The 26093-nt window shown below is 39.0% G+C and overlaps 4 protein-coding genes across 5 annotated transcripts in view; all 4 read left to right on the forward strand.

Annotated features, from left to right (window-relative positions):
* LOC107093912 (cytochrome b-c1 complex subunit 1, mitochondrial-like) overlaps positions 1 to 4442 on the forward strand; it is a 13469-nt gene extending 9027 nt beyond the window's left edge. Inside the window, exons 8-11 of the mRNA XM_015389259.1 lie at positions 2789 to 3159; positions 3639 to 3727; positions 3825 to 3900; positions 3975 to 4442. Coding sequence (XP_015244745.1) covers positions 2789 to 3159; positions 3639 to 3727; positions 3825 to 3900; positions 3975 to 4039 — 601 coding nt within the window. The 3' untranslated portion in view covers positions 4040 to 4442. The remainder of the gene's footprint in view (positions 1 to 2788; positions 3160 to 3638; positions 3728 to 3824; positions 3901 to 3974) is intronic.
* LOC107093911 (cytochrome b-c1 complex subunit 1, mitochondrial-like) lies at positions 1537 to 4442 on the forward strand. Its single transcript, XM_015389258.1, has 6 exons — positions 1537 to 1724; positions 1816 to 1901; positions 2382 to 2470; positions 2568 to 2643; positions 2718 to 2810; positions 4068 to 4442. The coding sequence occupies exons 1-5, from the start codon at positions 1699 to 1701 to the stop codon at positions 2780 to 2782; spliced, it is 342 nt and encodes a 113-aa protein (XP_015244744.1). The 5' UTR covers positions 1537 to 1698; the 3' UTR covers positions 2783 to 2810; positions 4068 to 4442.
* A 10799-nt stretch (positions 4443 to 15241) lies between these two features.
* On the forward strand, positions 15242 to 22571 carry LOC107093893 (cell death activator CIDE-3-like). Of its 2 annotated transcripts, none has more exons than XM_015389216.1 (6): positions 15242 to 15300; positions 17079 to 17147; positions 17229 to 17382; positions 19199 to 19348; positions 19764 to 19954; positions 21621 to 22571. In XM_015389216.1, exons 2-6 carry the CDS (start codon positions 17095 to 17097, stop codon positions 21799 to 21801), a joined length of 729 nt encoding a protein of 242 aa, XP_015244702.1. In that variant the 5' UTR covers positions 15242 to 15300; positions 17079 to 17094; the 3' UTR covers positions 21802 to 22571. The 2 variants fall into 2 exon arrangements, with proteins under 2 accessions (XP_015244702.1, XP_015244703.1); XM_015389217.1 differs by lacking the exon at positions 15242 to 15300 and adding an exon at positions 16577 to 16747.
* Positions 22572 to 23083: 512 nt separating this feature from the next.
* The window catches only part of LOC107093890 (probable G-protein coupled receptor 22), a 30497-nt gene continuing 27487 nt past the window's right edge, over positions 23084 to 26093 (forward strand). The window contains exon 1 of the mRNA XM_015389212.1: positions 23084 to 23264. The gene's annotated coding sequence lies outside the window, so the exon portion shown is untranslated. The remainder of the gene's footprint in view (positions 23265 to 26093) is intronic.

Genomic DNA, 26093 nt, shown 5'->3' on the forward strand with positions numbered 1-26093 from the left:
ACAAACCCTGGCCGCCTTAATTTTTTAAAGCGGTGCCATACAACAAGTGTAGTGTGCGGTGGAAGCAGATGGCCGACACTGTAGCTGTTCATATAAAGAATGACATGGTGCCCTTTCACACCGTAGAAAAGCATGGCTTTAGCTGCACACGCTAAGTGTGTGATCCAAAATATGACCCACCAAGTCGCAGATACTTTGCAGAGGTTGTGCTACCAAAACTGTAGAACGAAACACTATAAACACTCTGTGAAAAGTTAGACTGCTTTGTTTTTTGTAACTACTGCAGAGCTTTGGTCCAGTCGATCTCTTCAGCCGTACATGAGTTTAACTGTTTATTATATCGACGTGAACTGGGCTCTCAGCAGCTGCTGTTTACAAAGCACCTACTTCCCAGGAGATAAATACCAAGTTATTGACTGTGTCATGGATTTAGGGTGTTTGACCCACATGCAGACACAGACGGGGAAACGAGGAACAGTTTAAGATGTTTATTAGACTACACATAAATAAGTGTTCAGGGTTCTGCAGGAGGAAAGAGGAAACTGAATAAGACTAGAAAAAGCTAAAGAAACCTGCCCTGTTGCTGCTCCGCTTACCGCCAGGTACGGATAACCTATCCGGGGAGGGTGAGTGGAAGAAAGGGTTCTGTAACTCACAGCTTTCCGATGGCAGGAGGTGGCTGAGCGACAGGTGGGACTTAGGCGGGGGCCCGAGCAGCACCGCAGTGGAGCCAGGTCTGAGGAGCAGCTGAAGGAACCAGAGTGAATCCAGGAAAGGGGTCTGTTGTAGCACTGAGGCGGCTCGAGGGGAATGACAGAGCAGAACCTGAGCAGCAGGGATTCAGAGACCAGTCCTCAGAGCAAAGGAGACAGGCAGGTGAACAGTCCAGAGATCAACGAACTGAGGGAGACGGGTTAGAATCAGGAATCCAAAGCATCAGGTACAGAGATCTGTCTTCAGGACAGAGGCCTAGGCGTACCACAACGGTTTAACACTCTGGCGTCCTTCAGCTGACTGAACGCTCCGCTTAAGCTCAGCTAAGCAGCCTCAACGAGCCGCAGGTGTGGGGCCACGCCCACCTGTAACCAACAACTACCTGGGGAAGAGAGTAAATGGAGAACAGAAAACAGAACCCTGACAGACTGTTTGATAAATTATATACTTAGAAATATAGCATATAGGTTTACATTTTTTACTGATTAAAAAATCTGTACAATTATTGCTGGATGAACATTTGTGTTACTTGAACAAGATTAGTTTACCTTTTTTTTTTTTTTCTTACACAATACGTTTATTGTTGGCTAAATGTTTACGTTGGGCAATATATTTTTGAATAAAGTAAACCTATTTTAAAATACATGCATGTAGTTTTTAATACTTCAATTAAAATCGTAATCGTCTAAGATGACTTAAAAAAAATTAGATTTTATTTTTTAGCCATATCTAGCCCTACGGTGAAAAGAACATGTCAACCTGGGAGTTTTCCTCTTCCAATCACCAGATACCCTGGTACCTCTTAATGAAGATATTTAACGATAGATGTTCTCTTTCCGCCATCTTTAGCACCTGAGCAGCCGTCTGGCTCGCCTGGCAGTGGAGGACAAACTGTGCCACAGCTTCCAGGCCTTCCACTCTGCCTACAGCGACACTGGCCTGCTTGGCATCTACTTCGTGAGTGACAAGCACAACATTGATGACATGATGCACTGGACCCAGAACGCCTGGTGAGAGCTGATAGTCCCACTTTGAATAAAACTACCCTATTGGTTTTAGGTTTGTTCTTAATGGAATTCCTTCACGTTTGTGTCGTTGCAGGATGAACCTTTGCACCACAGTCACAGAGAGTGATGTTACTAGAGCCCAAAACGCTCTGAAGGCCACCTTGATTGGACAGCTCAACGGTACATTGTCCCTCTATCACAGTGGTGTTTATGGTCCAGACTCCAATGTTTCTCACTCCTATGTTATGTTTTGTCTTTTGAAACCTATACTTGTATTGCATCCTTATAACTGTGAAATCCCACATCCTCCGCAAACCCCCCCACACCGCTCCAGACTGCTTGCGCAAAGCAAGGCCTACAGCCGCCGCTGTTCCTCCCATCTTGCTCCGCTCCGACTTCCTCAGAGCTCTAGGAGAGCAAACCAGCTCTTCTCATCCTTTTCCTGTTTTGTGTGATTGTAATTCTGGATCTTGACCTGGCTGGAGCGGAGCAATAAATAGCTATGCTCCATATTTTGGCGGTGCAGAGGAGTAGCGGTGGATGTGAAACAGTTCTAATTGATTAACATGATAGACAAGTACTCTGCACGACGTACGTTGGTGGAGTGGAGACTGGGGATGTGGAATCTGGGCGTGAGCTAACATCTACTTAATCTTGTAGGAACAACGCCAATTTGTGATGACATCGGCAGACACATTCTGAACTACGGACGGCGTATTCCTCTGGCAGAGTGGAACGCCAGGATTGATGTAAGTCAATAGGATCAAACGGCTTGGAGCTTGCTTCCACAACACGCTGCTGTGCCTTATTTCAAATCAGCTTTTCCTTACTCCTCTCTTCTTTCAGGCTGTAACTCCTAGGATGGTGCGTGACATCTGCTCCAAATACATCTATGATAAGTGTCCTGCAGTAGCAGCTGTCGGTGAGTTCTTACTCTGTACCGTCAGAGTTGGTACCACTGTGGGCTCTCTAATGTCTCCTTCTTGTTTCCACCAGGTCCTATTGAGCAGCTGCCCGACTACAACAGAATGCGAAGTGCAATGTACTGGCTCAGATTTTAGGCAAAGAAACGGTGTTGTTCAGTTTGTCCTCTTCNTGGAGGGTGCTAGTGTTTCCAGTCCAGACATCGTGCCCCTCATGGTGGCCAATGCAATCATTGGCAGCTATGACCTTACATACGGTGGTGGAAAGCACCTGAGCAGCCGTCTGGCTCGCCTGGCTGTGGAGGACAAACTGTGCCACAGCTTCCAGGCCTTCCACTCTGCCTACAGCGACACTGGCCTGCTTGGCATCTACTTCGTGAGTGACAAGCACAACATTGATGACATGATGCACTGGACCCAGAATGCCTGGATGAACCTTTGCACCACAGTCACAGAGAGTGATGTTACTAGAGCCCAAAACGCTCTGAAGGCCACCTTGATTGGACAGCTCAACGGTACATTGTCCCTCTATCACAGTGGTGTTTATGGTCCAGACTCCAATGTTTCTCACTCCTATGTTATGTTTTGTCTTTTGAAACCTATACTTGTATTGCATCCTTATAACTCTGAAATCCCACATCCTCTGCAACCGCCCTACTCCGCTCCAGACTGCTTGCGCAAAGCAAGGCCTACAGCCGCCGCTGTTCCTCCCATCTTGCTCCGCTCCGACTTCCTCAGAGCTCTAGGAGAGCAAACCAGCTCTTCTCATCCTTTTCCTGTTTTGTGTGATTGTAATTCTGGATCTTGACCTGGCTGGAGCGGAGCAAAAAATAGCTATGCTCCATATTTTGGCGGTGCAGAGGAGTAGCGGCGGATGTGAAACAGTTCTAATTGATTAACATGATAGACAAGTACTCTGAACGACGTACGTTGGTGGAGTGGAGACTGGGGATGTGGAATCTGGGCGTGAGCTAACATCTACTTAATCTTGTAGGAACAACGCCAATTTGTGATGACATCGGCAGACACATTCTGAACTACGGACGGCGTATTCCTCTGGCAGAGTGGAACGCCAGGATTGATGTAAGTCAATAGGATCAAACGGCTTGGAGCTTGCTTCCACAGCACGCTGCTGTGCCTTATTTCAAATCAGCTTTTCCTTACTCCTCTCTTCTTTCAGGCTGTAACTCCTAGGATGGTGCGTGACATCTGCTCCAAATACATCTATGATAAGTGTCCTGCAGTAGCAGCTGTCGGTGAGTTCTTACTCTGTACCGTCAGAGTTGGTACCACTGTGGGCTCTCTAATGTCTCCTTCTTGTTTCCACCAGGTCCTATTGAGCAGCTGCCCGACTACAACAGAATGCGAAGTGCAATGTACTGGCTCAGATTTTAGGCAAAGAAACGGTGTTGTTCAGTTTGTCCTCTTCCCCTTGGCCTAGCTATTCTTCTATCCCTGCAAATGTTAACACAATCCACCCGTCTTCTCTCCCTTTTTATTTTTTTTTATCCCACCCCCCTCTGACTAGTCACCCATGAGGGATGCCGCAAGTCTGTCCGTAAAATATACTCTGTATATTAATTGTATACTCATCATCTGAAACCTTGTTGTAGAGAAAATTGCAATGATTACAGAGTTGGTTTCATGATAATTACCTAAAATAATTCAGCAAAAAAAAAAATCAATGTCAGATGGAGCAACAAGAGTATATTTATACAGACCGTATACATTGTTTTATGTCCATTATTGTACATACCAGAAGCTGTCATTCAGACGGAAATAAAAACGGTGAAACTTTTCTGAGTCGTTTTATGTCCAAAGTGTGGTTAAGGGGCCATTTGCAGCCCTTAGATGGATTGTTTTTTTTTTCTTTTTTTGTTTTTTTTGCAGTCTTCAACACAATTTAAGGGAATAGATTATGTTTGGCACTCATGATTTTATAGATTCACTATTTGGTGGATAATCTGGCAAAAAAAATGGATGTAGATGTTTTATTCTTCCACAAACATAAGTGATGGTAAAATGTGTAGTTTCATGTTTTGGCATAGATTTTAAGGCTCAGTCTGTACCCAGAACTGCCTTAATAATTGGTCAACCAGACTTTTTTTTTTCCATTAACCAAACTATAAAGACCTTTGTTTCAGGTTTATATTGCCTGTTTTAAGTTTGTTCAACAGGTGAAAGTAGATTTTGTTTTTATTTAAAAAAAAAAAAAAAAACCTCGCCTCCACTGCCAGGAGAGCCTAAAGACACAGATAAAGGGGTTGTAAAGGTAATTTAAAGTTTTCATGTCTGCAGTTGGAAGGAGATTTCTATAATTTATCAAATTAAAGATTATTTATTGCATAAAGAATGAAAGTTTTCAGTTTGACAAAAGCTAAGGGTTTGGGTGCATCATATCTGCTGTGAAGAGAGGTGGACAGGATGCAGCTAGATGGACATTTGGAGATGGAAGGTTGGTGATTTGCAGATCAATGGAAACTAAAGATGGAGACTGATGTGGAGGATATGCAGGTCAAATACAAGTCTCTTAATTTTGCTATCAAAGCCTTATTTCAATTTGAAGCTGCAGGAGGACATTAAGGTCAACCTGTAAATGTAGATTGTTATGTAACACTAGTGGGTTGAGGTTATAAAGGCCACAGGTGGAGGCTGAAGGTGTTTTTTGGATGCTAGTTGTGGTAGATAGGTAGTCTAGACAACTGTCAACACGTTGCTGAACTCTACAAGACAAAGAAAAGCCACTGAAAAACTTTAGTGAGACAAATTTGAAAAAAAAAAAACAATCCATCTGTGTTGCATAATGGACCTCATATAAGAGGAGTCTGTAAGAAGGTGGAGGAGGTGATGGGTTCTTATCCTGGATAGTGAAGGTCTCAGTGACGAGCTGGCAGGAACAGGGTGCTGCTATGCTATTGGTGAAGCAGGTTAGTGGAGAGATGGTGGTTTGGATCAGAGCTGCAGCCAGGAAGCAGAAGCAGGATCACTGACATATCATGGCATAATTTTCACATCCAGCTAAGAGAAAAACATTTTCCTACTAACCAGTGAACATTGAGCTGTGTTAAGCCTTCAAGGAAGTTTAGTCTCAAAGCCTGTAGAGGGCGCTGATTCAGATGTACAGCACACATCCTCTCCTGACTGAGGTTGATTTAGACTCTGCTTGTGTCCAAGAGGTGATTTCTGGACCATACACACTGGCCCCTTCCACTCTAACTCATAGCCATCTTGACCACCTTTAGACCTACTCTAATATTCTGCCTCTTACCCACCTTCTCCATCCTTTCCTCCAGCGGTCAACTCAGCTCCAGGATGATGTCATGTCTTTGTTGTACACGGACTGATGCCCAACTAGAACTGCTCAGGGTGTTTGAGGCTCCCAGACTTCTAACAAAGTGGGATGTTTCCAGATGTCCTCCCAGGTGACCTTTTGTTCACATCAGGGGGCACCTTTTTGCTGCATTGCCTTGATTCTGCTCCAGCTTTTTCATTCTCCAAACCCACCTAAGGTCATGTCCATGCAAAGCTGCATCGAAGCCCTCTGTTAGATCCCTGATAAGGTGCCTGAATATGTCTTGGCACGAATGCATCAATGCAGTTGTAGGTCAGATGGGATGTATGGAGGAAGATAGGTAGCTGCTAAGGTCAGAGGTTGAGGATATCAACACTCCTGAAAACTCCTTTCACTGGGTCTTAGATAGCACACAGTCTTAGATTGCAAATATTGGGACAAGTAGCTTTAAACCCTGCTGATGGAGACTGAGACGGAGGTTTTTTCAGGTAGATTTGAATTCTGTTCATGAAGACAAGTGAAGGTTTTGCAGTTAGATTTAAACTCTGCAGATGAAGACCAAGTTAGAGGTTTTGCAGGTAGATTACCACCAGATTCCACATCCTTCATCACGGCTCTGCTCTGCTCCACTTGCGCATTCATGTTAATCTATTCCATATCTACCCTGACTCTATCCTGTGCATGTGTCTTGTCTTGTCCATTTATGGATAAAATGTGTGAATATTAAGACTTTTTTTTTAGCTACTGACCATGCAGGAAAAAAAATGAATAGTTTAACTTTGTTTACAAATCCAGAGGACTCATAAGGTGGTCTTTTATCAGCATTAAGAAAAATATGATTTTTTTTTTTTTAGCTTGTAAACATTTGAAAAACAGACTTCTATTTTTGATTTAACCTCACATTTCCAGTTTTAGATGATAATGAAGCATCAATGCCTATTTGCAGAAAGAATTCAGCTTCTAAACTGGCCTCCCTGCAATCCTGGTCATTGTGTAATGAATAAAAATGAAACAATAGTGGCTTTAAATGGTTCATTGTCTAGAATCTTAAATAAGTTGAAATACTTTTAGATCACTAGGATATTTTTTTATTTTACTTTTGGATTGGAGAGTTCTGTGAAGGTGTGTACACAATCTAGATATGCATAAAAAGGTTTATTTACCTCAGTTGAAGCGGCTTTAATCCAAATAAGACAGCATGCTCTCCTTCCTCCTTTGCTCTGTTGGGCTGCTATGCTAATGCTAAAGCACACACACAAAAAAAGAAAAAACATGATTTATTCTGTTTAATATATGAATTTGTCATATATAATATATGAGTCTGCAGGTTGCCTGAGGTTGTTGGGACAATTATTTATGACTTTAACAGAAAACTAAACAATGTGCATCAGATTGTCTTTGATCTTTTAAGTCTGTGTATTTTATTCATTTATCTGGAGGGACTGATGTCATCATTTGCAAGCAATATGTGTATGATGTGGCAGGGTGTGACTGCAGATCCATAAAGTTTTTTTTAATAGTTTTGTCCAGGATGTACCCCGCCTCTCGCCCATTGACAGCTGGAGATAGGCACCAGCACCTCTCGCAAACCCCAGCAGGGATAAGCGTGACAGAAAATTAATGGATTTCCCCAGATCTGTAGAATTATCTTTTTTTTTTTACTATTAAATTAACATACATCAGATTATTTCATTAGAACAGAAAACTTATGTAATTGTTTCAAAAACAATGAGACATATTTTATCTTTCATGTGGTGATGGAGTTGTCTTAGGTCAGTGTGCCTTTTAGATCAATGACAGTCATGCTGCTGGTAAAACCCACTACATTTATTTACCACACTGACATTTGTCTTATTGTTAACGGATAATCTCTTCTTTAGTCAGATTAGCCCTTGGTCCCCCAGGGCCCAAATATAGTTGCTGCTCTGTATCTGTAATCATCCCATCATTAGTTAGATGAATAAAAGTCCTTTGATGGGTCGCTGTTAAATATATAAATTTATATATCTGCTGCAGCTTATTGGTGCTGAACCCCTGACGTGGTTTTTGTGCTTATACTCGAAACTAAAGCAGATATCCAACTAATTAAAGCCAGCCTTTGTGATTAGCATCATGTTATTTTTAGAAAGAAAAAGACGGGCCAAAGGAAGTGTAATGAAATGAGGGGAGGGCATCGGGGTGTAGGGATGTAAGAGATAAACAGAGAGGGGATGGACACAGTCTCTCAGAATCTGACCAGAGAGGCTGAGGACGTACAAGTTTAGAAGATCCGTCTGTGAAGACCAAACTGAAGGGAGGACACCACAGACCTAACGAGAGGCCATTGGCATAGGAGCAACAAGTGCCTTTTCATTAATTGTTAATTTTTCTCTGTTGAGTGAGTATTATTTATCATTTCCTTTTGCAAACTTTTTGGATGTAAGAAAATGTTGCATAATTACACAAAAGTGAGAGATGCCTGTAATTAGTCACAAATTAACAGATACAGGCTTCTTCAGAATATTTTACAGAATTGAGTGATTTTGTGGTAAATTAATCTTTTAAACATTTTTTTTTAATCCAGTATGTTTAAACAATTACTTTTTTTCTTTTAATGAATGGTATTATTAGCAAGTATGGATATTATTTATGGAATCTTAACATGTTGAATAGCAGTTTTGATAGTCAATACCTATATTATTTTTTAACAAATACAGTACTTTTTTCTTTCTTTCACATATATAATTGAAAGATAACATTTTGAAGGCTTGGAGAGTAAAACATTTGGGAATGACTAAGATTCAAGGATAAAGTTGTATTTTTATTTCCCGACCACAGTTTTGAAAACTTATGGTGCATTAAAAATGTCTGTACCTAGTTTACAGCTATAAAAGATAAATCTATGAGATTCAATTAAAACACTGGAAGAAATCGAAATCTAGATGAGTCATTTTTTCTTGAAATAAGTGCATTTGTCTCTTGGATTGAGGAGGTAAAAGAAACATTTTGCCAATGGAACAAGACAATTTACACTTAAAATAAGTAAACAGAATTCCATTGTCTTATTTCAAGTGAATATTATCTCATTATCTTATTTTAAGTGTAAAAATACTCATTCCATTGGATAAAATAACTCACTTACCTACTCAAATTAGGGTAAATACACCTAATTTAAGAATTTTTTTCTTATTTCTACATTGTTTTTCCAGTGAAGGAAGTGAAAACAAAAACAAGAAATTAGAAAGTTTGTGCATCTTGCAGTCAACTGGACAAAAACAACCGAAGGAACATTTAGTTGCTATTCAGCATATTTAAGATTTAAAGGAAGAAAATATTGATGAGCAAGATTTTACCCCAAAATACACAAAAGGTCAAATTTTGAAATAGAAATAATGTTATAAAAATACACAAGAGAGAACAGACACTTCCATGGAAAAAAAGAGGGAAGATTTTGAAAATATAATCTTGATCATTTTTCTCATTGCAGGCAGGGGTGACCATGTGGAGTGTGCGTGTGTGTTTCTGCCTGGTTCTTTTGCTGCCTTGGTGTGTTCAGACTCAGATGAGACGTCCGGACCTCACCCAGCTGGACGAGGACCCACAGAGAGATGCCCTAGCCATCAACATCCTGAACCGTGACAGTTTGTTGAACTCACTGCTCCGCTCAGAGCAGCGCCTGGTGCTGAGGCAGGCGAGAGCCCCACGCCCAGCCTCCCGGTCTCCTAAGAGAGTCCAGCATGGCACCCGCTTCGCCCTTTCTTTGGATGTCCCCACCAGCATCCTCAGCGTCCTCATAGATCTCGCAAAGAACCAGGACATGAGGACCAAAGCAGCAGCCAATGCTGAACTCATGGCAAGAATAGGCAAGAGGAAATAAAAGCAGCTGGAAGGAGGAGGAATCAGAGCTGGACAAAAACAAAAGAAAATTAAACTAAAGTTTAGACACCAAAACCAACTTGATCAACCCCACTTGCTTGATGGCAAAATATGAATTCTTGAAATGTTTTTCATGGATGGAAAAAAAATCATCATATGGTCACACATGTTCCTTGGACTACACTGTTCTAGTTGTAAACGAACATAAAATAATTCTAAACAGGCAAAGTTTAATGTTACCAGTTTCACCTTTTGTGAAACTTTTGTCTTAGCTGGACAAAGGGTGTCACAAAATGTCACATAATCTTATCAAATATATTAACATATCTTCTGTGGTTGTGTGCACACTCTGAAGTAAATATCCCCGCTCCTTACTGACCAACTCTGTTTTAAAATCCTACCTATTGCTAATAAAATTAAATAGAAATACACTTTATTGTCTCTCAGTGCAGAAACACAGGTGCATCCACAGTAAAACGAAAAGCAAATGGAAGCACACAGTTTCACGCAGTGATGAAAATATAAGAAACAAACCATAAGATTAGTTTACTGTACAGAACGGACAAGCATTCAAGATAAGATACTGTAAAATGATTAAAAATAGCATACTTGACTGGCCCAGAAATTAAACTGTACTTGAAGCCTAAAATGTTCAACTTATAATCACACCTTGTGTCAAGTTCTATTTTTCAGTGTTTGTCAAAATGTTTAACTTGAGTTAAAACCTAAACATTGATCCATTAACTGACTGGAAACCAAACATTCTGACAGAGTGATGTAAATATGAAATACACATGATATGACGCATACACACGTCTGTAGACATTAAAGGAAGACGCTGCTTTTTGTTTGAAATTTTACTCAGGCCCATGCACTGTGCTGTGAATTAGTGTCTCTTGTGCATTTGTAATGTTAAATTGAAAGAAAAAAGTTGTTCAATTAAATCCAGTGTGATGATCATGCCTGCACCTCAAGTCTAATTCATTTCTGTGCTGATATCAGCCATGCTTAGTGTAATTACAAGCATCAGCAGCTTGCAAAAGCTCCACCGAACAAGTCTGCGTCATCCACAACGGTATCTGATGTGTGATAACGGGACAAAGGCGTGGGCAGGATATTGACCTCTGAGGGAAGATCAGGTCCTTTCGGAGGACCTTTGTTCACTAATACTTAATAAATTTTGCAAACAAGGCACCGCTATTTTTAGTTAGATGTATTAGTTGCCCTTGATTGGGCAAATATCTGAAGGATGAGTCATCTGTGCTGCACTGAGCAGAAAATTTGATGCAACAGAAGGAAACAAGCTGCTCATCGGATTTACGTGTAACTTGTTCTGTTTTATGTTGCCCAAATAATGAAATTATTTAAGTACAGAGTACTGAATCTTTAATTGTGTAGAAACTCGGTGCACATATAACGGATTAATACAGCGCAGTTCATTCACTGAAAAAGTAAACTAAAACAATTGCAAAAGTTGTCCCGCTCTGTGTACATCTGTATATAGTCTTAGGATTCTAAATGAAAGACCAAAACAAAATTCTTAAATTAAAATATCAATGTTATCACACTTTTGGCTAATAATATCAAAAATCAAAGGAATGTCTCCTAACAGATAATTCAGTTAAACCATACATGAAGACTGGTTTAAAAGTTTCCTAGAAAACCAGCAGTTTGCATCGAGCATTAACTTCAGCATTCACTCCTCCTGGATGAGCATTTAGCAACAGTAGACAGTCTTCTGTATGTTGCTGACTTTATCGGGATAGAGAGTAAAATTCCTCTTTTACAGGAAGAAACTCCAGATGAACTAGCAGGTAAAGTCTGATCGTTTGTCTGCCACATCAACTGGAGGTCTGAGAAGACAGAAGGAACACACAAAGTACTTTCTATGTAAAAGGAAAAGCAAGAAATCTTTGTGATATTAGCTCCTGATATGGCTTTATCTAAGAGAGAAACAGCTATTAAGATGAGTTGTGATCCAGTATTTGATTAAAAAAGATGAAAGAGATCAGACAGGGTTTGTCCCAGTAAAAGCTCAACCAATGTCTATGAAAGAGACACAGTTAACCTTTGTAAGACAGGGGCTTGGTTATCACCTATTGTAGATCACCAGCAGCAGTAGGTCAGCTAGAACCCCCCCTTTAGGATGGCCTCAAAGCTAAACAGAATGGCAAGGAAGATGTAACTACAGAGGAGAACGAAAAATACAAATAGAGATCACTAAGTTCAAGGTGACAAGAGAAAAGGATCAATATGGATTTGTCAACTGACAACTGTCTTTGGCCCTGTCTCTCTCTAGAGGTTATCTTTCAGTAAAAAAAAAAAATAAAAAATGTGTGAGTAATAAAGATTGCTGTTCTGTAAAGTATGCAGTGTTTAGAGTACAGCTCAGTGGTGTTGTTAAACAAAGTTGGCATAACTACAGAGGGTAGTGAATGATAACCCAACCCATCCTAACTTTAAGCTTTATGATAAAAAGGAACGTTTTTTTTTTTTTTTTAAAAGCTTGTAGTTGGTTGCACAGGAGAGGAGTCTGAAACTAAAAGTTCTGTTTCCTTTACTTCTTTAAAAACTATAGGAAACCACCAGTAGACCTGAATTCTGGGAATCAGTGGTGTCAAAAGTACACACATTTGTTACTTAAGTAGAAGTATAGATACTGCAGTTTAAAAACACTCTGGTAAAAGTTGCAATATCAACTTGACATCTTTACTCAAGTAAAAGTGAAAACATGTGCTCCAAAAACTATATAAAGTATAAAAGTATAAAGTGACCTTTAAAAAACTCAGCCAGATGCCACTATATGTATTGAAAGCTCAATTTTTCAGCTATTTCGAAAAATTCTTTGAGATAGGGCCAAGGGTGAGGGAGGTCTTGTTGGTCTCCGTCTCCTGATATGCTCTCGCCTGTGTCCGACCTTTCAGACATTGTAACATCTTTTTCTGAATCTAAAATTGTAGCACGGCATAGACAATTCACGTTTGCAGTTTGAAGAACACCTGCTTGTTTCTGATGATTTCCTATAGCTAACCAATGAGTGTTTGCGTTATACGACTCATCCAATTACACTAGTTTTCACTAGACATGGATGACACCAATGATCTGCATTGGATGGCACACATCACGTGAAATAAATATTTATAAACATTAAACAGAAGCCAAGAGTAACGAGTAACTTTTAAACTTTTGAAAATGTAAGGAATAGAAAGTACAGATACTTGTGTGAAAATGTAATGAGTAGAAGTCAGAAGTAGGAAGAAAAATAAGTAATGGAGTAAAGTATAGATACCTAAAAAGTGTACTTAATTACAGTAACAAAGTATTCGTACTTCGTTACTTGACGCCTCTGCTGGGAATAAAGTGATCTGTTAGGACCTAAGCAACAATTAGATCTCTGAAGCTTGATTATTAAGGGCTTTATACATGAGAAGGACAATTTTGAATTCTCAAAGTAACGATTGCAGGTGGTTAACCACTAGAAGCAAAACTTCATGGTTTGTTGCAATTATCTGCAGGGATTATGGGACTATGTCTGTATAAGCTTAACACATCTTTAGAATTCATTAATTATTCTTAATTACCATTTACCCATTCTTATTTGTAACACAACTTGATATCTGTCAGATTATATGAAAAGCATCTCTGATCAGCAGTCACTGATTAAATCCTATCACCGACTCCTAGTTGCTTTTGGGCCTAGACTTTGAGTGGGCTGTTCCTGGAAAAAATTATTTAACCTAAACCGTTGCATCTCAGGCGGGGAAACCTCCCCTCCGGCTTCAAGTCTTTTGCAGCCTCTCAAAAATTTGTTTTTTTTCAGCATAGCGCTATTTTCATCTCCATTCATCTTCATATTTGCTCTAACAAGCGTCTCTGCTGAGGAGAGAAATAACCGCATACTATGCTGCTACTAGAGATCAACAGATACAGCTTTTTTTTTTCTTTTTTTTTTAAACAACACTGTCATTACAGATTATTTTAAAATCAGTCAATCCTTGATATGTGCTGTTGATTTTTGAAGCCAGCGTTGCTGTTTCTTTCCTCACTTACATGATAAAAATGTCTGCTGGCTGATGTATCAGTACACCAACAGCTGCCTCAACATAACCCCTGTTTCATAACATTTGTTAATTTGTCTTCTCTACCCTCTTGTCTTTAGGAACACATATGACCTTATATGAGTCGGTGGAAGATATTGCAGAAACAACAGCATTCAGGTAAAGAATAAGTAGCTAAACTTTCCAACAAAACCCACCTAAAATGAAAGGTCAAAGGTTAGTTTCCTATGGAACTTATTTTCTTACTTGACAGCTTCTTGACATATAGAATCAAACCAGTTTTTAAAAAACAGTCACCACAGCAAACATTTACTAAGAGGCCCTGGCAGTTTATCTAATAAGTGTGCTCCAGTGACATTTACTTACTTGGCCTCTTCAGTTTCACAATTTCTTCAGACTGATGTGAACAAAAACTGTTCTGCAATAGCAATTAGTATGATGCAAGAAAATAACTTAGCCATACAAACAAAAAAAATTTAATTAAAATAAAATAGCTTTATATTTGCCCTCAGTTTTGTTGATGGTTAGAAAATCTTGGACTAGGGTCTGATTAAATATGTACTTACCATTCTTTTCAGATATGATCACTATATTATACATATAATGGTATCGTAAATGCATTAGTTACACTTGATGGTTATCTTTTTATGTCATTTGTAATTTTAACGCATACACACCTAAATGGAAATATTTTTATTTCAACACTATACAGCACGATAAAAAGTAAACATTCTTTGTTGTTTTATGGACTATATTTGTATGTTTAATATTTTTGTTTTATGGAATATATCTTTCCGTATCAGTATTCAGTATTCCCTTAGAAATGATATGCAAAGTTACCATTTTTTTAGGCGCCTTTATAGAAATTTTTTTTTATAGCTTCTTCTTTAATTCATATGTAGCAACATACTATTTATAGAAATACCAGAGAGTAGCACAATAGACGCAGATTTATTTGCGTCCATAATTTATTTCAGAATGTTTTTTTGTTGCTGTTGTGCAAACCTTTTTCTTTAACTTTGTGTAAAATAATATTAATCAAGAAAAGACAGGCTGGTAACGTCCTTTAGTTAATTAACTCAGGTGTTGATAATTATCAGCGACGGAGCTGCTTCTCATCTACTAGCCGGTGTAGAAACTAGCTTGAAGCGATGAGGGCGGCCCCGCAGGGAGACTGTTGCGTTTAAAAATACGCGGGTTCTCGAAGCAAATAGGTGATAATGTGTCATCAGTTGTAAACAAAAACAAGATGTAACACAAAGAAAAAATAAATCCAATAAATATCAATAATCTGCTGGTGGTCGAGCTGTGCGCCGGCTGCTGCGCCGGTTCATATGGCGCAGTAAACTCCGCCCACTTGAAGAGTCACAAGCTTGGGCCGCTGTGTAAATGGGGCAAACCCAGGAGTCGGCGCATTTGGGAGCTTCTTCACCTGAGCAGCAAGTCCTAAAGTAAGTTTAAACGTTATCTGAATATTTCTGTCGTGCATTTTCTTGCGTTTAAATCCACTTCATGCTTTATCAACTTCTTCCACCGGATTAAGTTCGTCTTTAATTGTAACCAAGTAAGTTAGGCTAATTTGTCTGTAGTGTCATGTTTCAATATCTCTCCTTGTTTATACACCGCCCCCCCATTTTTTTTTTTTTTGTTTGTTTTACATATCGATGGGTCATATGTCTACCTTCTCCGCCATGATAATCGCTGCAGTGTTCTGAACTCACCTTATCTAATTCCTGATGCAGCACTGACGTCTATATTACTCATGGTCAGAGGCGTAGCCAGAAAATCTTTATAAAGGTGGCCAGGCAATAACCAATGACCACTGAGGGGGGAACAAAAGTTGATGGGCACCAAAACCTCCCGGTCAATCTACACTGTTCCAACAGGAAAATTAATGAGCAAAACATCCATATTTTCTAAATGATGACAAACTATACTTTCCTACAGCCTTTGCTGACAAATAGCCAAGTATATTCAAACATCCGTGCTTTCTAGATAAAAGGTTATAGTGGATAAAATTCTTTCAGGTTTGAGGTTTGGGCAAACATCTTTTCCGTCATTACTTGCCTACTTTTTATCAACAATCATTCTGCATGAAATTGATATTTACAAGTACTAATATCTACATAAATTAAGTTTTTATTAAAGTAGTTATTTATCTATGATTTCACTTTTTATCCAAGCATGGATATTTAAATGTATGCATCTATTTGGCTATAGGAAATCAAGGCTGTAGGAAAGTATAGTTTCTTTATTTAGAAAATATGGATGTTTTGCTCATTAATTTTCCTGTTGGAACAGTGTAGATTGACCCTCAGGTTCTGGTGCCTATTAATTTTCGGCCACCACTCAGTGGTCACTGGTTATTGCCTGGCCACCCTTATAAAGATTTTCTGGCTACGCCTCTGGATGAAGGCCTATTCTAACCTAAGCATTGCATCAAAACTTTCCTTGGTAACTGCAGTATTAAACACTACTGCAGGGACATGTTGCATTTCTTTCATTGTCAAATGTGGCATTACAATAAAATAATTACCTAATGAAAAAAAGAAGTTTTCAAATTTTTTTTTTTTTTTTTTGCCATTTGGGAAGCTAAAATCTATGGGATCCTCACTGTGTGTTGCTGGGTCAAAATGTGATCATACATCAGTGGGAGTGTCTGTGGAGAATTTCTCAACATCGACCCACCACCAGCTCAACAGTCATCAGCACAAAGTTCACTCACAAAGTGTTGCAAGAAACGGGCACATTTGACCACCTCTGTCTGTATTAATGCTGTGGTTTATGAGTCGAACTGAACTTGGATACGCACTGGAGGAAGAAAGCAGCCTCCGTTAGGAATACTAAAAGAGGAATCTGAACACAGCTGCTGGTTACTGGTTCTATTTCTTTCTAAATGTAAGACTTTTTCATTTGCTTTTTTTTTTGTTTTTCATGGTTTAAAAGATGTTTTTACTCATCAAAAGGTATTTGCTTTACATTTGAGACAATGTTTATTAAACACTGTACATATTTCAGGAAGTACTACCAATCAGGACACAGAGATATCTAAACTTATTAAATGAAATCTTTATGAACTGGATCTCAAAGTCTGAAACACTGCAACTTATTTTGCTAGGATTTAGTTGAAATATTGAGTTATCATTTAAGGTGTAGCCATTTAGTTTTAGAGAGATGTCAGCTTTCATTGAAAGAGTAGCTGTGAGCAAACCTCTGCCTTTAATTGCAGGACTGAATCCTCTCGCATGGATTATGCCATGAAGTCTCTAAGCCTTTTGACTCCATCCTCCCTGTCAAAGTAAGAGCTGTGCTCCATTATCCTTCAGTAGGTTTTCCATTAAGCCATTTCTGTTCATTCTGTTCATTTCTGTTCCTTTAGGGTTGTGACATCGAGTGTCTCAGCCAGCGCCTCGGTTACCTCCCAGCTTCTCTCTGGCCGAAATACTCGACCAAAGCCCTTCAGGGTAACCAATGCAGACCGCAGTTTGAAGAAGGGGATAATGGCAGATGCTCTGCTGGACCTAATGAATAAGGTGAGAAGACAGACAAGCTAAATAGGCCTACGAGCTGATTGCTGTTTACCAAGGATTAAAATGTAGCAATGATGGCCTGGTGCTGCTTTGAGTCTGTAAAAGATTATACAAATTATGACTGCAAATTTCAATAGATTTCATTTGAATTGGAAGTAATAGTTAACAAAAGCCACATTTACTCTACCCTTCTGAAACCGTGTCGAGATCGATCTGACCCATCCGGAAACCATAATAACTGTTGTGTGTAAATGGCATACAACATTGAACTAGACCGTGCCAGACACGTGCCGAACCACGTTTAACTGGTACTAGTTAATCAGTAGGACTCATCGCGGTTCAGTTCTGGCTCAGTTCTCAGATAAAAAGAGCACATTAGCAGACCGCGTCATCTCCTTACAGTCAGCCTCTGTAATCATGAAATTTCAAGACCTTGATAAAAATACTAGCTTCCCTAGTGAGCCACACGGTCTCCAGTGATGATTCTGTTTAGCAGTGGGATGAACCTCAACGTCTGTCATCATTTTCTGCGTCTGTAAGCCCTGATTAGACTATCGTTTGCCGTATCCACGTCCCAAAAGCTGACTCTGTCAAATAAATTCACCGAAGGCTGCCTTCTTCTCCTGACTCTCTGCAAACGTTGAAATATCACAATTATAACCTAACTTCCTGAATGTTGTGGGCATCAGCATTTTGATTTGCTTGTTTGCCTCTAGAGGGCAGTAGTAACAGGATCGTCACTAGGAGGCAAGGAACTGTGCTAGCGTGATGTATAAATGGTCGTAAGGAACCAAGCTTGGCATGGTTGACTGATCCAAGCTCAGTCTGAACTCAGCAGGGATTGGTTTTCAGAGGTTAGTGTTAATGGGGCTAAAGAGTATCACATGATTCTGAAATTGAAGGAAAATCATATGTTGCATCAACTTTTTTTTTCTTTTTTTTTATAAGAATCTGCTCTGTTCCCCTCTATCCTGAAACCCATGGATAAAATCTGCCCTAATTATTATTATTTTTTTTTTAATTTTAAAACTGCAAATTAAAATTTTGTGAATTTAATGACTTATTTCAAATCCCCTTATGTCCTTCCCTGAGCATTGATACCTGTTGCTTCTCAACAGTCTCCTATGGTCCTATGTTTCTTCTGGTTAAAGGTCTCATTGCCTCAGTTTAGGTGCATGTCTGTATCTTTGTAGTTTTGCAGTTGTACCAGACTTTTTTTTTTTTTTTCTCTATGGTGATTGGTTGAAAAATATATCTTAGATGTCTTTGTTTTTGCTATTTTAACCAAACCTTGACCTTTCTATTTAATTTGTCTCCCGATTTCCTTGGATTCATATTTGTTCAGTAATGTTCTTATAAATCTCTAAAGCCTTTAATGAATGGTTGTGCATGTTTGATTTTGTATTTATTACTTTTTTCCTTAACTGCAATCAAATGAAACAGGTATACAGTTTACAAAGTCTGTTAAAGAAGGAAATTGAATACGCTGCTTTTTATTTTGGGCTATTGGAGCACTAAACTCAAAGGTCTGGGCATCTCCTTTCCAACTTTACAGCTATGCATCATTTATTTTATTTGTCAGTCTGTCCCATTCAATTTTTATAAATGAAACCAGAGGTTGGTACTTTTAAAAAATAATGGCTTTGCAAGGTGATCGATGGTGCTCTTCCCCTCATGCTACTGATAGACCATCTGGAAGTGCATGTCACTTGAAGCATATGTTATCTCTATTACTGTAACTGTTTAATTTTGGGTGGTCTCAAATCCTCTTGTATTTCTTGTATCTACTAAATGTGTGTTTCTCCTTTGCTTGCACCAGGTCAGTGACTCTTTCAGTGTACAGTGTATCAGCGCGTTGGTTCTGGATGAGGATGGCACCGGTGTAGAAACTGAGGAGTTCTTCCAAACACTGGAAGAAAACACAGTTCTGATGGTCCTGGAAAAGGGACAGAAGTGGGCTCTACATCCTGTAAGGCTCTAGTTCACTGCATGGCCACTAGATGGCAGCATTCAGCAGTTTATCCAGCACCTTAACATGCTGTCTTGATTTGAGCAGAAAATTTTCTAATTTAGCTTCACACTGGTTAAACGGAAATGCTTAAAAAGAGTTGGCATTTTACCTTTTTTAGACTAAATAAAACATTTGTTACTTCCTCAATAATTCAAAACCTGAATTAAGGGCAAATGGTTTTATGTCAGTCAAAGATTAGAATATTATGTAATCCAGCAAACATCCGCTCAAAGTGATGTACGTTTAAGAACTTCCTCGTTATAAATATTTACTGTGGTAACCTCCCTCTAGTCATCCACCTTTGACCTCTGTGTAGATGAACTGTGTTTCATCAGATTATTACTTTTGTGTTTCCTCTCCTTTCCCTTTGCAGAACAGCCCCTCCAGGCTCAGGTCCATTGAGCGCCACCAGCATCACCGCACTGATGTGGCAAAGCTGACCTTTGACCTCTACAAAAACAATCCTAAAGATTTCATAGGCTGCCTGAATGTGAAGGCAACACTGTATGGTGCTTACACTGTGTCCTATGACCTGCGATGCTATGCAGCCAAAAAGATGCTCAAGTGAGTAACGGCTGACTGTTGTCTTTGCAATGGGTGCAGATATGAAAGGTTTCCAAGACTTCTACTTGACTGAGAAGCAGTCTGTTTAAAATCTTCATAAGTGAGCCTGGAGGCTAGTTTAACAGTGAAAAGGACTCCTGACCTATTATTGAACTCTGACAATATGGACTCATCTAATCTATCAATTGTAAACCAGCTTGTTGGTTTTTGTGCTTTATAATTTCTCCCCTTTCCCTATATTTTATTTCTCCAAAGTACAAATGTCCAGGATTGTTAGATGCACCTGAAATGGAAACAGGACTTTATTATCCTGTTTTCTGTTTGTGGCAACCTGGTCAGATTTTAGTGAAATTAAATTTGGGGCGTTATGTCATCTTTGCTGAGATCGGCTGGTTTTCAGCTTTGATACGGAGCCTCAGCCAAAGAGGATTATGGTTTGCAGACTTGTCAAATATGATACAGATACTGCTGTTGAAAAGATGTGAGACTTTGGAAAATAGTTCTTAGAATTGTGGAGACTTAAAATGGCTTTAATATTTTTTTTCAAGAATTCACACCACTTTTAGAATTTATTATTTTTTTTTTCGACCTTAGAACAAGCATTTAATGTGTATTACATGGAGCTTGGTTGTACAGTATACAAAGGGTCTACCACCAGTGATGACGGTTGTGATAGCAACTGATACCAGTTGTTCTTTGAATATTTCAAGATGGTTATTTAATCGGTTTGACTAAGAATAGATTGTTCTAAATTGTAAGATTTTTGTTTTTCCCTCAATGAATGCTAGAAATACATTGCCTATGCAGAGCACAATGCAATTAAAAGTGGTAATATTTTTTTTGTTTTGTATTTTTTGACATTAGGTTTACATACTTTTGAGGTCCCATTATCCAAATCCTGAAAAAAAATGCTTTGTCCTCTTTTGAATTTATATTTACATATTTTAAAACCTAAAAAATATGAATAAAATGTTTATTTAAAAAAAGGGGCCATGTAATTGTAGTACTTGATATGTGTGGGGATATGAGGTGTGTTAATCTTAAGCTGAACTGATGCAAAAATGTCTCTGGATAGTAAAGGTTGCAGACTCTAATCCATGGTTGAAAATAATTTGGTGCATACCAATGATTTGGGAGGAAAACTAAATGGACTGTTGATATTTAGAATCTGTAGAGTCAAACTAGTTTACATCTTCATTTCCTCATGGGATCTGTGCACCACGATTAACCTATGAAACATAATATTGTACCAAACAATGTCATGCTTCCCATAATCAGGATAAAAGTAGTGTTCTAACATGCATTCCAAATAAAAATGCCGGAAATAGCTTTTCAAAGGGTCAAACTTTTGTGAAGTGCGATACACTCGGTGTTCTGTCAGATGAGCATACCCGCTCAGACCAGCATACCCCCAATCAATACCTATTCGCAAGAGATCAGATTTGCGTTTAGTTTCATATGGAATTTTTTTTTTTTACTTTAAACCACCTTAACAGGCATGTATCCATTTAGTCATGTTAAAAAAAAAATAAATAAATACCGGTACAAAAAAACTGTTTGTGTATGTCATGTTGCATCAGAGCTGTATATTTTTGACTCCCTCACAAGGGATATGACTATTTCTGCCTGCTCTCCTTCTCATTCTGCCTTTGCTTTGTGCCTGCAGGGAGGCTCTTCGATGGACCATCTTCTCCATGCAGGCCACAGGCCACATTCTGCTGGGCTCCTCCTGCTACATCGAGCAGCTGCTGGAGGAAGAGGAGCAGGCTGAGAAGAGACTGGCATTGCCACAGGAGAGCAGGATCAGGCAGCTCCAGAGCAGGCTGCTGGGGAAGATCTCCTACTGATTCAGAAGACGGAAGTAATGCTATCTCCTAGATTTAGCTCCCAGTGTAGATTTCCTACATTGAACACATAAGGCAGTTTGTTGCTGGCTACTATAATGTGTCGTACATTTAAAACTTTTCTTTTTGCTGTTATGGTTTGTTTGAATGTTGATGGGTCGTTCCTAAGAATGCACTTTTTCTTACTGCTATGTAACTTGCTCCCAAGGAAACCTAATAAATAAAAGCACCTTGTTTTATTCCTCTGTGCCTGATAGTCAAGCTCTGAACAAAGTAAATCTCAAGCGAGTTTTGCCGTGCTCTGGGAGCCCATTAATCTGGCTTTATATGTGGTTCCAGATCATAGTCACTGTAATTGGCAACAGGTTCAGCTGTCTCTCCCACGCTTCCCTAATTGTCGTCTGGTCTATACCGTCCTGTCAGCTGCCATCGGAAGAAGAGGACTGAGGAATACTGGGAAGGTCCAGCAGCTGCAGGAGCGTGGGGGATGGTTACAAGCCATTAAATGGAAAGATGCTAGTTACAGCTGGAGGCAGAAGTGCTAGTTTTGCAGGAAGGTAACAGAAGAAGCAGGACAGATTTGAACAAAATTGGGTTTCTGTCTTGAAGAAGACAAGTCAGATTAATTAGCATTTGTGTAAATGTGGCTCATTTCACCAATGCTTTTTTTTTTTTCTTCTATTGTGATGGAGAACTGAGTGAATTGATGTAAACTGTAATAAATGGTATAACCTGTGTTTCATAAACGTTAAAGATGGCATGCCTTTCATTTAACCAGCTTTGTATTTTTATTTTTTTTTTAAAGTTCAGTGGCTCTCTTAATCTGTGAAGCAGATTTGCTTACCTACTTTCACAGCTCATGTGTGTTCATATATGTATAATGGGAGATTTATTATTTTCAGGCAATGAAAGTTCACCTTTTCTGGTAGTATAACTTAACCAAACTGTAAAAGCATCTCAGCAATCTGAGCATTCAGATTAAAGTTGGAATTCTGAGATAAAGTGAAATATGTAAAAATCAGTCAACTTTTTTTTTTTTTTCCAGTGTCCCTAATCCTCTTCCGTACAGATCAGATGATGTTATAATGATAGGCGGGACTCGGGAGAAGCGAGAGAGGAGAAAGACTGACTCAAAACCTTTTGAACAGACAGCAGCAACCAACCAGATCCTGTTGGTTAAATTAAATAAGTGGAAAGGGGGAAAAAAAAGCTGAAATTGTTGGCGGACTGTCCCAGCCAGAGGAGATTTGGTGCAGACTGTCCTCACCACTCCTTTAGAAAGTTACTCCAGAGTAAAAACATTTTCATAATCCCAATGACACTAACCTACCGGAAGAGGTCCATATTAGAGGGAAACCTCTGTGAGCCATACACCACAGGGCTGAGGGGGATGCAGCTTCAAATCAACTCTCTCAGCCTGCAGGTTGCAGACATGCGTCACTGAGCGCACCATCCGGACGCAGCAGGTCAGTAGTTTTTATTTACACATATTATCCAATGTTTCTGATTTTTGTTTAAATAAGATGCTGATAGTTGTAATCCGTTTTCTTAAACATATATGACCGTGTACTTAACTATTATGAGATTATATTTGTGGTCAACTGCTGAACTATGTTGGTGAAACTTTTACATAGATGTGTGTCGAGAATTTACTGTTTACATATTTAAATATGTGCAAACAGCCATCATAATATATTTTATTTTTTATTCATCCCGACGTGTTTATGCGCAGCTTGTCCAGGTCACTGGAACCTCGCTGCTGCAGCCGCGCATCCCTCTGCTTGATGCCCCGCACAGAGCGCGCTTAAATTTCGATTTTTGCTGAGAAATCTGGGTTTTATTGGGTCCCAAGGCTACATGAGTGTGTGTTGGGAGCAGGGGGGGTTGACACAGAAACAGGCTGTGATGTTTCTCCCACGCTCTTACGGGAGTTGTCATTATAGCCCGCTGGAACATCTCACTGCGCTCATTGCGCGCAGCCGCTTGGATGGACGCTCCTGATGCGCAGGGTTTCATTTAAAACACAGTTCCATTATCTATCAATCGTCCTGCGGTGAATATCTCAAGATACCCAGTTTTTTTTTTTTTTTTTTTAACTAGGCTTTTAATCAAGTAGCCACTGAGAAATAGTTTGGACCTAAATGTAAACGAATAAACCTCCTGCTTGTTGCATGCTTTCTTTGATTATACTGTAAGCTTCAATGTATTTTTGACAAAAATCATGTGACAAAACAACTCAAAGAGCATAAGAAAAAAAGAGAGCATCACGGGTTGTGTTTTAAATAAAAATAGTACAAATAAAAGTTTGATCCCCCATTAATGTTTTACCCTTAAATGAAATTCAGTGTGGGTTCAACTTATTGATGGAGTCCACCTGTGTGTAACTATGGTTTGTTAGAAATCATTAGGTTACTAACAGAATAAGAACAATAGAAAAAGGGAAATAAGGCAATGACTCACTGACTTTAATCATTCAAAAACAACCACAGTTTGTCGAAAGAATGCTTAAAGTAACGAAAACGGACAAATTAAAAGAAGAGTACCGGTAGTAGTGACAGTATTTACATGTGTGTGTGAATAATGTCATAAAAAGAAAAAAAAAAATGTCATAAAAAGAAAGTCAGTGAGGTTTTGCAAAAAAGAGGACTGACTTTTGGCAGTTTTTTCTTTTTTTGGATTTGTATGTGTGGCATTGATATTTATTTTTTTTAATGGTAGCACCTTGCCACTTGCTCTGACTAGATTTTAGGTCCAACTCAGGTAACTGGAGAAGGTGGCTACCAGGAACTAGTGGATGTGGGGGATTGTTTTCCTGAAGTCCACAATCATTTTCACCCCCTTTAGAGGGTTAATCTCCAGGTGGTGCTGAGCACCCCAATACAACAGCAGGTCCACCTTCCATAATGCTGATGGTCCAAACGTGTCAAATATTACAATAAAGATTAGCAAATATTCTCACTTACCTATCGCAATACGATTTGTGCAGTTTCTAGAACATCTGAATGTCAGGTGCAAATTTGCACACAAAAAAATGTCTGCAGTCATTGTGGTAAGAGGAAGGAAGATTTTTCTTTGAAAATGAAAAAAAAAAACAACCCAAAAATTAACCAAAAAAACTATCTACTCTCTATATTTCCTCTTACTCAATTAACGCATTAGGAATAAAATATTTTGTCTTCCGTTTTGTTGTTCTGAACTCCTTGAATTGTCTTGTTGGGGAATTTCTGTTGGCAAAACAGCTGCAGATATTCCTCATCCACTGAAAAACAGTTTCTAGCATCCAGGTTTTCTGCAAAGCTGATGTGATGTATGTTTCTTAGAAATACTGCTTTTAGAAATTGGAACATCTTGATCTTGACAGGTTGTGACAGTTAAAATGATCAAATACCAGAACCTATTCTGCTGGGGGGGGGGGTTGCCTTAAAGTCATATTATAGATGACGTTCAGATTTACAGAGAAGGTCCTTTTCTTTTTACCTCTTCCTGCATCTTTTCCGCATAGCAATCGTACAGGCCATCTGTTGTAAATTGCAGTTGCCTTTGAGATGGAAAAAATAAATACACTCGAGGCTCCAAAACTATAGTGACAGCAATGCAAAATTGTCCATTTTGCACCTGTTATCAGTTGAAAATCTTACTAGATCACCCATAATACACCTGCTAATAGCACGTGCAATTTTCAGTTAGCACAAACAAGCATAAAAGCATTTCTTTATGGGGATCTTAGTAGATCAGGGTATTTGTTTGGAGAAAACCTAAAATTGATAATCTCCCTAAACCTACAATCCTCCCTGTGGTGCATTGGTGTGTTAGCATAATTTCCACACATATGATAATCCCAAAGATGAGTACCAAATACTCAACATTGGGTGGGGTTTTCCATTATCCATAATCAGTCTACTTATTTGGCATGAAAATAATGATCAAAAGCTTTTATCTCTAGATGTGCAAAGCTGGTAACTCAGCAGTAATTGCAACAAGTAGCTAAAAAAAAACTCAGATCCTGACTACAAACGTACAATAAATACCTTCCAGATGTATTACTTGTAAAAAGATAGCAAAAGAAAATGGATGCAGTGTGTTATTTTCTAATCCCAATTTCAAAACTTTTGATCTTCTGTGCCTTTCATAGCTTTTTTTAGTCTGTTGTGTACCTGAATGCTTTCATTTGCCAATTTGCTTTGCTGTCTACACACCTGAATTACCCCAAGATGGGACACTAGAGGATATTTCCTATCACTTTTATTTTCTATTTGGGTAAACAAACAAGTTGATGAATTGAAATTGAAAAATCC

This window comes from Cyprinodon variegatus, unplaced genomic scaffold, assembly GCF_000732505.1.
Source record: "Cyprinodon variegatus isolate N-32 unplaced genomic scaffold, C_variegatus-1.0 Scaffold452, whole genome shotgun sequence".
Lineage (NCBI taxonomy): Eukaryota > Metazoa > Chordata > Actinopteri > Cyprinodontiformes > Cyprinodontidae > Cyprinodon > Cyprinodon variegatus.

Coding starts and splice junctions, on each gene's coding strand:
- LOC107093911 (XM_015389258.1), top strand. CDS start 1,699: ATGATGCACTGGACCCAGAACGCCTG. Junction 1,902..2,381: donor CTTGATTGGACAGCTCAACG/GTACATTGTCCC, acceptor TTAATCTTGTAG/GAACAACGCCAATTTGTGAT. Junction 2,471..2,567: donor AGTGGAACGCCAGGATTGAT/GTAAGTCAATAG, acceptor CTCTTCTTTCAG/GCTGTAACTCCTAGGATGGT.
- LOC107093893 (XM_015389217.1), top strand. Junction 19,349..19,763: donor AGAAGTGGGCTCTACATCCT/GTAAGGCTCTAG, acceptor TTCCCTTTGCAG/AACAGCCCCTCCAGGCTCAG. Junction 19,955..21,620: donor GCAGCCAAAAAGATGCTCAA/GTGAGTAACGGC, acceptor TTGTGCCTGCAG/GGAGGCTCTTCGATGGACCA.